Source organism: Microtus ochrogaster, chromosome 6 (assembly GCF_000317375.1).
Source record: "Microtus ochrogaster isolate Prairie Vole_2 chromosome 6, MicOch1.0, whole genome shotgun sequence".
Taxonomy (NCBI): domain Eukaryota; kingdom Metazoa; phylum Chordata; class Mammalia; order Rodentia; family Cricetidae; genus Microtus; species Microtus ochrogaster.
Window position 1 is genome coordinate 21,376,362 of NC_022013.1, and position 12,573 is coordinate 21,388,934.

A 12,573-nucleotide genomic window follows, 5' to 3' on the forward strand; every position below is an offset into this window, starting at 1 on the left:
AGAAGCAACCCAGTTTAAATATTTATCGAGCATCCATCCACTGCCCCCATGCTGTAGCCAGATCACAGGAAATACCGTGGAAGCATGGGGCACTACATTCTGCTGCTTTCGTGGAGCGTCCAAGTTCACAAATAAATATAGTTACCACCGAAACAGTGACAGCGATTTAAATAAAGTTGTAATAAATACGCGAATCTACCTTGTGGATCAGTTACAGCATTCAAAGGCACCTTCTATGACTGTCATGTGGATTGCTGAGGAAGGAAGTCTAAAGGGAAGCCTGAGCCAACCATGGAGTCAGTCTGTGTCCAAGGGTCTGAGGACAGCATGGGTATAAACAATGGCTTGAAACGACACGGAGGGCGAATGAGGACATCATCCTGACAGACAGTCAGAGCTGGTAGAATTTCTGCATCCAGGTCAGGAGAATGTCCACTTCCCCAAAGGCTTTCACCAAAGCTGCTTCTGTGTCCATCTGCAGTAAATGGAGAGAAAGGGGTCAGGGATATTGACTTCAAGAATAGTTTCCTTCCAGCCTGGCTTGCCTGAAAGGGACCTGACTCCAAATTAGCTGAATCACCTGGGGAATGGCCTCTGATAAATGCATCCACCCATCACTTGTACCCCATCCATGTGTATTTTGTTTCCAGGGTGAGGAAAAGGGGCTGTTGAGTAGTGGGTAAGGAGCCAGAGAAGAACACAGACCTTGAACATAGAACCATGGGATACCACCTAGGGAAGATGTGGTGAGCTCACTGGGCGGATAAGCATGCTTTTGTACATCCCACCATTGATTTTAGACTGGTGTATCTGCTCTCCCATAAAGTGATCAAAACCAAGCATGTTTTCTTTGAGGGTGAGGGTACTAGGCTTGAGATTAGGATTTTCTTTTGTGTGTTAATCTAGAAAGATATAATGTAATCCTCTATATGTTTTATTCAAAATGAGACCGTTTGAACATTGCAGAAACGATGCAGATGTGTTGGAAAGTCAGTTATCCACCTTCTTTCTCAACTCTGACATTAGGTACCTGTAAAACTTTCTTTTAAGGGAAGTCCTCAATAGTGAACAATCTTGTAAGGAAAAACAATAGCATTTCTGTTTGAAAACTAACAGGAGAGGACACTAAGAGAGACTTACGTAGATCTCATCTACATGGGAAGTAGAAAAAAACAAGATCTTCTGAGTAAATTGGGAGCATGAGGACCTTGGGGAAGAGTTGGAGGGGGGAGAGTAGAGGCAGGGAGGAGAGCAGAGAAAAATGTAGAGCTCAATAAAAATTTAAAAAAAAAACCACTAACAGGAAAAGAAATCACTTCTGCAAAGCAGATGCTTATTTTTGCAAATATACGTGTCTCCCTCCCGGGTCAGGTAGGTCTGGGACTAGCCCAGAGGAGACACCTGCGTTCAAGTCTGCATTTGGTCTCTGGGGCACTCCCCTGTGACAGTTCAAGCTTGCCTGCTTCTGTTGGGTGGGCCCAGTTCCAGCTGCTAGCCTCACCTGTTTGTATGCTCTGCGGAACAGCAGAAACCTCCGGCGTGCGCTTCCGCTGATGGGAAGCATGTCCTCGTCCTTCTGTGGATCAGCAAGAAACATTCCTAAGGTTAGAGCAGAGTGGAAGTTCGTCCCTCCAGCTCTTCCTGGTGCTATCAGGGTGGGGCTCCCAGATCCTGTGAGGTCTGCACTGAGTCCCACACTCTCAAGGAAGCCAGAGTCCCAACATAGGACAGGCTGTACCTTTCTTCCCACTAAATCTCTACAGTAGAAACGTCATCCCCATTTCACAGATGACAAAACTGAAGCCCAGAGAAGTGGAGCACCTTGCATGGGTTATCTCTCTGATCAGAGCAGATGGAGACCTGAACCTATAACCCTTTTCCGTGACACCCAGGACTTGGTGTTGGGAATGGAAGGATTGGATGGGGGAGGGGCAGATTCTCAAGCCCACCATTTCCCAGGCTCCAGTCCTGATCTACTCACACTAGGCTGCAGTTTTGACGTGATGGCAATAAAGTTGTTGGCCAGAGTGGAAAACTCCTTTATGAGCTTTAATTTAGCTATTTTGCTGTAGTAGTTTTTGAAAACGGTGTCCAGGTAGAACTTCAGCAGACTGTGGGCAAGGTAACAACTCTCAGCATCCTGGGGAAGAACCAAATCGTTGAGGCATCTGCCAACCCTAACCCTAAAGAGAAAACCTATGTGCCACTCAAGGCAAGATGAATGCCATAGGGTCTCCTTGGAAACGATGGTGGCACTAGACAGATCTGAAGAAATGGCGAGAGTCTTGTAGAACAAGTGATTCACAGAAGAATCCCAGACCCCAGGAAGAAGATGCCCGCCCAAGGTGACTCAGCCATTCTAGATGCTAGCCTGGCTCCCAGGACTCCTGGCTCACCACCCAGACGATATTCCCTTCCTTCTCTACTGTATGACCTCATTAACGTGATGGATCCTGAAAGGCATTTAGACCGGACTTTGTGATTGAGACAAGGAAAATGACTGGAAGGAGAAGAGTGAGACACCTGATGCCCTTGAACCCAGCAAGTGCTGTCTGGCCCTTTCTGCTCCTGAAGCTTGGTGCCCTCAGGGAGCATTCCGTGCATGTCATAGACTGTCTGGAGCACTGGTTCTCAACCTTCCGAATGCAGCAATTCTTTAACACAGTTCCTCGTGTGGTGACCCCCAACCACAACATTATCATTGCCACTTCATAACAGTAATTTTTGCTACTCTTACGAATTGTCATTAAGTATCTATGTTTCCTGGTGGTCTTAGGCAACCCCTGTGAAAGGGCCACTTGACTCCCAAAGAGGACACAACCTGTAGCTTGAGAACCACTGGTCTATGCATATGGTATGAAGACAGTAGCAGGTGAGAGAAAAGGATGGAGGTGAAATGCCGACTGACTTCAGTAAATGCCCGCTGTATTTCCATAAGCAAAAGAAAGATGGCTGGCAAGGGCCTGACTCAGTGGAAAATGATGCTTATCAACCCCAACCCTCACCCTTTCACCTACCAATAGAGTAGTAATACCAAATAGAGACCACCCTGCCTCATGTCCTGCCCTGTCCTGTGTAAGGTCACCTCAGAGTAGAAGGGAAGGGCTCCCATCAGCCCCTTCTTAGAGAGCTATCCCATTCCCCACTATCTGATTACCGAGACATCCTGAAGAACCTGAGGCTTCAGCAGCCGGATACTTGTGATGGCATCCTGAGTTTGCTTTGGGAACAGAAAGAAAAGATGTCTCCAGGTTAGGGATCTGCGGGTAGGAGCCAATCGTGCTAATACACTGTTCCCCCAACTCCAAACTCTATCCCATCTGTGAGCTTCGGAGGCCAGAGGGAGCAGAGGAGGACCCAGGAAGGGACATAATGAGCTCACTCCTGGGGAGGTGGTACAGGTCCTGTCTACAGAAAACCACTAAGCTTACTCATCCTAAAGGGGCATATGTACCCCCAGGGGTCCTTAGAGCCTGACCACAAACTTGAAAAGAAACCTTTGCTTCCTTTAGTCCTATGAGACACAGGAAATGGAGCCTTTCAGGGAGCCACAAAGGGCAAGGTTCATCTCCGTAGTTCACATGGGAACAGGTGGCTAAACCTAGGAGCTGCCTCCTACTCTTGGAGGGCTCTCCAAAACCCAGAGCCTCTCACCCTGCTCCTTAAACTTGAGCCAGACTCACCCAGGATGAAGAAGAATCACTCGGGGTCCCTTTTACGCCCTTTGGACTCTGATTCTTTGACTGGTGGCTGGCCACAATGACTGGGCCTCAGGTTCCTCATGTATGGCACTAGGCATATGGAACCTCCTGACCTCATCAGGGTTCTCTTTGTTTGTTGTTTTGTGTTTTTGAAACAGGGTTTCTCTGTGTATCCTTGGCTGTCCTGGAACTCACTTAGTAGTCCAAACTGGCCTCAGACTCACAGAGATCTGCCTGCGGCTGCCTCCCAACTACTGAGATTAAAGGTGTGCGCCACCACCGCCCAGCTCATCAGGGTTCTTATGTATGAAACTGAGAGCTGGAAATGGATCCATTGTCCTGAAAAGATACCCCCCATAGGGGGAGCACCATGAAAGGATCCAGGGCTAGCCTCTACTTACCACAGCCCTCTTCACAGCCCGGAAGGCCTCCCACAGTTCTGGGAGAACGACCCCTTCAACTCGGCAAGGCCCAAATCGGAACTCATGACCCTGGAGCCCTGGCACTTGGTTCCAGAGAAGAAGGATGAGGGTCAGACAGGACAGAGTCTGTAGAGCTGAGCTCATCTGGGCAGAGGAAAGGGCAGGTGCTTCTGCTGAAGGAAAGGAGGCGTTATCCTGAGCCAACCTCTGACTCGGAACCCATACCCCCAAACAATGTTCCCAGAGGTGATACAGCCGCCCTTAAGAGCACACAAATGGGATGCCTCGGGCTAGAAAAATGCTGTGGTTTGCATGTTTCCACCAAACTCATATTTAGATCCGCTCCCTCCTGTGAGGTACATAGAGGCAGGACCTTTAAGAGAATGAGGTTACCACATCTTTGTCTTCTTGAGTGAATTCATGATTGTGTGGATTACTGGTCTATGGGATAGCTAGCGTTCGAGTGAGTTTTGTAAAAGCCAGCTCAGCTCTGCCTTGCCTATGCCTTCTTGTCCCATGATATCAGACACTGTCTGGGACTGAGTATGCAGGCTGTGCTTTGGGATTATCAACCAAAAGGGTCGAGGAAATGTCACCCCGATATTAAACTTGCCAGAACTCTGAGACAAGCATCTTTTCTTTATAAACTATGCAGTGTCTGATGTTCCATTAGAACAACAGAACAGGTCCTAAGACAGGTGGGTTTCCAGGTGAGAACACAGCAAGCCTTGTAGGATGCCCTGGAGTGGAGCAAGGGTCTTGCTACCCTCCAGCTCTAGCTGCTGGCGGTGCTACCTCTCTGGCCTCCATCACCGTGTTCATCCACCTCCACACCTGCATCTCCTTCCTTCTCTATCCCAGTCCTCCCTGACACCAACAGAAATGGGACCAAGAGGAAGGAAGAAGAATTTGGCCAAGAGCACAAGAGACCCCAGACTCAGGAGGAGAAAGAGCTCACTTCATCCTTTAGTTACTAGGAACCGATTTTGAGTCCTAGAGCAACTTCTACAGATCTATTTCTCCGTCAGGAGGCAAGCAGCCTTCACCCCGCAACACAAGGTAGCCCAGGGTTGTTAACAGAGGCCCACAGGGAGAGGCACAGGAGGCAAGTCTGGGTCACACGCTCAAGTCTGCCACCTCAGTTGGCAGACGTGCTCCTAAGAACTGATCTTTCCAGTAAGCGAAATCAGAAGAAAGGGCATGAGTTCCAGGTGAGTCATTCTTAAAATGCTTCTCTGAAGGGCCCGTTAGGAATGACTGTGTGGCAGCCCCTCAAGCGGGAGTCAGCGCCGTGCCTCCATGACTACCACAGAAAACTGTTTGCCGTGCCTCCCTGGCTCTTCTCTCTCCTCTTTACTCCTCCGCCCCATTTTCTACAACCATATAGGAGCCGTCTTAGTCATGTCCTCACCTGACACCTGAAGAAACTGTCTCCCAACCCCAGAAGGGCAGAAGGCAGAGAATAAATACCTGGGATAGGGAACAGGTGCCCAAGGCCAGAGCCCATTGTCAAAAATCTTCCCATTCTCTTCTAAGTGCTATAGGCTTCCCAACTCCTCTTGAAGTCCATCTCTGGGTCTCTTATCCCCCTGGCCTTCCTCCCATACAACCCCAATCCTCCTTGGTGTAAGCTGGAGTAATCAACTCCTCATTCCTTTATTTCAAGAGGTTGGTATCTGCCAATCAGCCCTTAAGCTGGCATTCCCAAAAAAGGCCACAGCCTAAAGCTTCAGAGCAAAGGCTAAGGGCAGCCCCCACGGCTCACCTCAGGTCCTGAAGTGATGCTAGAGGCTGCTGATGAAAGTGGCTGGTTCTTTTTGTGGTGGAAAAGTTGGGCAAGCTCCTCAGCATTCATCAGTAGAGGATATCCTTGTAGGTAGCAAGCTCTCGTCTCAGTTGTGTATGCAGGCAAGGGAGCTTGGAGAACTGTATATAAGGGGTCTGGCAGATAGGGGCGGGGGCAGAGAGGAATGCAGAGGAAGGGAAATTGGTCATGCTTCCCCAGAGAATTACTTCACCACCTAGTCACCCTTTGCTGGGAGACAAGTGGGTAAGTGCAGACACCAGTCCCTCAGGTGACCTCACCTGAGGGACTGGTGTCTGCACTTCCCCACTGTCTGGGAGCAGAGGCAGTCACTTTCCTAGCATCTCTGAACTGTAGTTCCTACAGCTACAAATTTTTATTTTTAAAGATTCCAAATTATGCCCAGTGTTACATGCATGTCATCCCAGCACTTGGGAGGTAGAGGCAGGAGAATCAGAAGTTCAAATTCATTCTTGGCTACATAGTCCATTTAAGACCTGTCTGAGTACTTGAGCTCCTAGTAAAATAAACAGAAACAACAACAAAAACAAAACAAACAAACAAACAAAATAGTCTGTCTGATCTACTTTCCCAGAGAAAAGGTGTGAGGAGAAAATGTAAAAGCAATACAAAAGTACTCTGTATATTCTCTATACATGGAAACTGTAGTGATATTTCATTTGTTTTTTAATAAATAAAGTTATTTATTTATTAAAGTTCAGGAGTAAAAAAGCTGCACTGATCAGCTTTACAGACCAGGTAGTAGTGCATGCCTTTAATCCCAGCCCTAGAGAGGAATATAAGACGGGAGGAGACAGCTCTCAGACACAGTCTCATTCTGAGATTCCTGGAGGCAGGATCACCATTTCAAATTGAAGTAGAGGTGAGAGCCAGTGGCTGGCTGCTTTGCTTTTCTGACCTTCAGGTTGAACCCTGATTTCTGTCTCTGGGTTTTTGTTACTCATGCAACAGTAAACTTTGCATTCCTATGCAGATTACCAGTTTGTTATACTATATACTATCAAATTCATTCAGCAATTATGCTATATCTGTGTTGGAGCAATAGCCCGGAGACCAAGGCTAGCCCATAAATACCTTTCTTTAATCCTCAGGGCCAGGCATCTTAGGAGTTTCCTGACTTGCATCCACCCAGTCTCTGGGGTTACAATTGCCCTGAGTATATCTCTCCTTAAGCACTGGGAAAAATAGTAATGTATGCATGGACAGGCCCACAAATCTGGGGACCCTAGTACCCCGATAAGCTAGCCTAGGCCTAGGGTGAATGATGGAAGTACCAGTGTAAGCAAGAGACCTGGCCGTATCTCTTCCACGCTCACAACAAGGGCATCGCTGAGGTTATGCATCTCCAAAGGCATACCCAGAACTTGGGCATGTAGAATGGCTGACTGAAAACACACACGGAGCAAGAAAAAGCACAACCAGGTTGGCCACAGAAGCCTGGGGTATACAGGTGTGTCGTGGGAACTGATACTGTCCCTGAGAGCTGTGCAGACTGAGAAGACCAGGGTAGGGGGGCAGTGATTAAATTGGTTTAACACTTCCTATAGGTTTTTGCCCCTGTCCTGGAGGAACACAGTCTGGGAACCAGTGGGCTAAGGTTGGCCATCCGCAGGCCAAGGACAGATCCAGCATGTCACTGCTCAACTACAAGCAGCTCGTGTCTTGAAAATAGCTTTACGCTTCTTAGATCAATGGCAAGAGGAACCAGAAGAAAAATTTTATTTTGTGACAGTTGAAAAACAAAGTGATATTCAGATTTCAAGTATGTGTGAATAGGTCACAGTTATGCCTTGACGGGCTGCTTTGGAATCGCAGCAGAGGTTACACGGCAGCGAGTGAGACCGTGAGAGCCTCAGGCTTAAAACATCCACTCTGCGGCCCTTTGCGGAAGTTTACCACACCCTGCTAGAAATCACCCTCTGTACGGTCCAAACATCTCCTTAGGCCCGGTCCAGGCAAAAGACATGGACAGTAAAGTAACAGACAAGAGGTGGAATGCCATCCGCTCAGAGGGAAGAAAGGACAGGACATGGCATGGACTGTTGACCGAGCGGGAGGATGGTCTCCTGCTGTGTGTGACAGCAGCATCCTTCTCTTCAAGGCACACACACTGCTCTGCTCTATTGGCATTCTTGACCAGCAGCCTGCTCTCTGTTGCTCTGAGTCCTCTTGTTTCTGGAGATGCTGAGTGTCACATTCCTGTCAAAAGAATTCAATAACCATGCCCTAGTTGTAATAGGGCATAGATCTCAAAACTTAAGGCTAGCCCGTAGTTACCTTTCCATCCATCCCTACATCATTCCTAAAACCTACTTTCTGCTTTTGGAAAAAAAAAACCAGGTTAAGGAATAGGGCAAGAGGCCAAGGGGAGGAGGGAGCAACTAGGCAGCGAAGGCAGGAAGCTGAGAGGCAAGGACCTCAGCTTAGCTGCAGCTCTAAGCGTCTGCTGACGGAGCTAGGCTGGTTCCAGGGCAGGCAGGAACAGTGCCAGAAGGCTGATGATCCTGGCACGGCTCTGTCTGAGGAAGGGAGCACGAAACTGTGACAGTCTGCTCTCGGGTGAGCCTCTCACCATGCTGCCCTAAAAAGGAAGATGAGAAGAGAAAACAGAAGCCCTGGCCCAGATCCCTGGATTCTGACTACAGGCTCCATCGGTAGCAGAGCTGGCTTCCTATGCGAGCTGTTCAGGTGTTCCCTCAGCCTTGTCTTCATCTTCATAAAAGAGGCCCCAGTGGGCCATGGGGACAGAGTGGCACACAGTTCTGCCCCAGAGTATGGTCCATGAGCAAGCACTAACTCTGTTGATTGAGTGCCAAGCCTTCTCCAAAGCTACTGAATCGGAGCGTTCATTTTAAGAGATGCCTAAGGTGGCTTTCATTACATTGTGAGACGTGGATCCATAAAGCACCCGAGGGGCTTCTCCCAGTGCAATCCACATGGAAAACATTTAGGACCCAGGGGGTCCAAGTTGAAGGAGAAAAAGCTAAAACAGGAGTTCTCGGTGGATGGTTTTGTCACCAGGCAACTGTGGGCAGTGTTTGGGAACACTTTTGGGTTTCCTGACGGTAGGCACTACGGACATGCAGTGGGCTGGACTGGAGTGCCACTGAGCTCCTGCCGTGCTCATCTCTGCCGTCTCCGGGGAGACTCATGTCATCTAAGACATGAGCAGTGCTGTCGTGTGGCGCTCAGTAGAGGGCAGATTTCACACTTACTCAGATTTCATTCCCCCCTCGAAACTCCTCTAAAGGAACTCAGCCACGCTGGAGCTGAGTTTCTCTCTGCTTCAGGAGGAAATGGAAAGCTTACTAAACCTGAATTGCCCCTTCCTAAGGGGTTGGAAAATACCCAGCAATAGAGGAGCAATGAGCATGTTAGTTATAATTTCTTGAAGGCCAAAAGATAGGAGAGAGTCATGACATCACTTTTCTTCCAACGAATTGAGCTTAATCTTTATTTTAAGAGATGTTTATCTCCCCACGGTGGGGAAAACCCATGCCGTAATGACGTGGGACACCTGGGCATTCCATGAGTCCTTTGCCCTAGCAGCGGAACCAGTGAGAGAGGGCCAGTCTACCCCCCCCCCTTCTCTTTCTAAATAGAGTTTCACTAAGCTCCCCAGATTGGCCTTAAATTATTGATGTTTCTGCCTCAGGCTCCTAAATGCCTGAATTAATATGATACAGATGTGTGACATGCTCAGAAAAGGCAAAGCTACAGGGGCAGAGAACAGGCTAGCTGCTGCCCATGACTGGGGTGGGGGCAGAGCGAGTGTGGGCAATGGGAGTGAATGGTAAAGCACACACTGTTCGCTTTGGGGATAACTAAGTGTTCTCGGGTAGTGGTCCTCAGCCTTCCTAACACTACGACCCCTTAGTACAGTTCTTCATGCTATGGTGACCCTTCAGCCATAAAATTGTTTTGTTACTACTTCATAACTGTAAGTTTGCTACTGCTTTGAATCATAATGTAAGTAATATGATATCCAGGTGGACTGAGGTGACTCCTGTGAAGGGTTGTTTGATCCTCAAAGGGTCGCGATCGAGAATTACTGTTCTAAAGTTATAGCGTGGTGATGATTGCTCAACTCTAAATATATTTTAAAGCTATCAGATCCTATGCTGTAGCAGGTGACCATGGGGATCACCTTCAAGTTTGCTTTTTCTAAAGAATAGGAAAGAATGAAGGGAGGGAGGGAGAGGAGGCCTCAATGGAAATAAGATGTAGCTCATTCTCATAGTCACTAAGGTTGGTCCCAAAATGCTACCCTTTTCCTTGTGTCCCATCCATCCTCCCCACCTACAAGTTACTTACTAGACTTACAGAAAGCATTGCTTTCCCCTTGTCTTGCGCTCCCATGACAACAACAGTCTGTTTTTGTGTCATCAACGCCATCCTTCAACCCTGAATTTTATCCATCGCAGAATTCCCTTCTGGTACATGACAGGAGTTTGGTCAGCACTGTTGGATAAGGGGATGTCATATGACTGATGTGACGTCATTCCTTCTCTTCTCTGGCACACAACTCTTAAAATCCTTGAAATGACAATTATCTTTTTCATGCTACTAAGACAGGCTTTAGGATGGAGTCTACTTGCTGTGGAAGCAACCAGGTCTTTAGAGAAGTAAAGTTCAACACCCTGCCCTATGCACACACCTCTAGGTAGGAAGAGAGGCTGACGATTGAGTTCCTCACTGAGGGCCTATGGATCAATCCTTCTTAGGGACTCAGAGTTAGGCACACTCCCAGATAGGCAGATAGAGAGAGAGGCCATAGCTAGGTAATAAAGATGACAAACTTCCGATTGGCTGGCTTCTTCCTCATTCTCCTGACCTGAGACAAAAGCCTGGCAGCTTAAAACAAAGGCATTGTGGGCTTTTTCTTCTACCAATAGGCCACTTCTAATGGACTGACTCAACAAGTTCAAAGCCCAATCAGTACACATTTACACAGCTGGGCGGTGGTGGCGCATGCCTTTAATCCCATCTTTCAGGATGCAGAAGAGGCAGGCGGATCTCTGTGAGTTTGAGGTCAGTCCGGTCTACAGAGTGAGTTCCAGGACAGCCAGGGATACATAATGAAACCCTGTCTCAAAAAACCAAAAACAAACAAAGATACATCTACACAACAGTTGTGAGCCCATCAGCCATCCTGTCTTTCTTCAAACTGACAAACCCTAAATTGGGGGAGGAAGACGCTTCTGAGACTTTATAACCCCAGCCTTGGAGAAGAGGCTGCATTTTTGATCCCCCAGCCCCCATCTGCTTTGTGGAGGGTCTTCTCCTCCATGTGTCTGTTGGATGCATGTATTCCCCCAACACACAACAGATGCCTTTCTTCAGCCGCTGATTCTTTCTCCTGTTTGCCTTGTGAAAATGTCTTTGCTGCTACCTTCCTTTTAAATCTTTAACTGGCAGAGAAAACAAATCCATTCAAGACCCCAGACGACAACACTTCATGCCTATGCAATGAAGCTTCCATGAAAACCCCAAGGGGCAGGGTTCAGGGAATTTCCTGGTGGCACCAGAAGGCAGTGTGCTCAGGCAGGCTGTGGAGGCTCTGTGAGCCTTGGCTCATGCCTCCTCCCCTCGTGTTTCTTCCACTTGGCAGTTACGGAATAAATAAGCTGTTTTCCTGATTTCTACGGGTCTTTCAAGACTAAGACAGAGGTCATAATAAGAACCTTCAATTTTCTAGTTGTTTGCTCGGAAGCAGAGTGGTAGCCTGGACTTGCAATTGACAGTTGAAGTGAGGATGCCCCCCCACACACACCCATCAGGGGGACCTATCTTGTGTAGGTTAGTGTTCACTGTCTACCTCACGGGATCTCTACTCACCTAGGAGGCCAGCCTCCAGACACACCTATGAGGGATGAGTCACCCGATGGACACACCTGTGAGAGAGTATCTTGTTTGGGTTAATTCAGGTGGGACGACATTGATGAGTTCCCAGTCAGCCTGGGAAACAGTACAACTATGTCTCCAATCTTAACTAACTCCATATTTTCAAGGATGCCTCTTAAGATTTCCTATCCACATGAATGTGTGATGGACATTTCACTCATTCCCACATGTTTACATGTTTCCTCTTCTTAGATGGGCAGGAAAAACTATACACCGCCATTTCATTGACGTTAGCTATGGAGCGTGATGGCGAGACCAAAGAAGAACTGGAAAGGTGTGCCATGCCAGCTGAAGCCAATGCACAACTCCTCCAATCTCTCATCCCCACTCTTACTGAGTTGGTACCCCATGCTCCCTCATCAGCCTCCCACGCTGATATCTGTATCTGTCACACGGCTAAGAAAAGTAAGACATGATTTTGTTGTATTAAGCTCCTGAACAAGGTTAGGGATAGCTCCTGCTGCAAAGTTGCCCTAAACTAACTACTGAAGAAAGGATATCAGAAAGGAGACAGACAGAAGCACTCCTAAAGCATCTCAATGGATTTCAACTCCACCACTGGGAAACAAATTTAGATTGCTATAAACAATGCCACAGCCTGCTCCGACAGGGGACGTGGCTCTGTTGTAGGCAAACCTGTATTTCTGTGTGCTATTAACATAGATTGGTGTGAGTCAGAGATTCTCAATTCCCTCTTTAATAGCAGACACTGGTTTCTCCC

General features: G+C 47.9%; 1 protein-coding gene across 1 annotated transcript; it reads right to left on the reverse strand.

The window, feature by feature from the left end:
- Window positions 1-391: 391 nt before the first annotated feature.
- On the reverse strand, window positions 392-5,978 carry Il24 (interleukin 24). Its single transcript, XM_005348479.1, is given in 7 exon segments — window positions 392-475; window positions 1,502-1,576; window positions 1,982-2,140; window positions 3,158-3,220; window positions 4,103-4,296; window positions 5,889-5,921; window positions 5,924-5,978. Coding segments are annotated over 7 exon segments (663 nt in total).
- Between the last annotated feature and the right edge of the window lie 6,595 nt (window positions 5,979-12,573).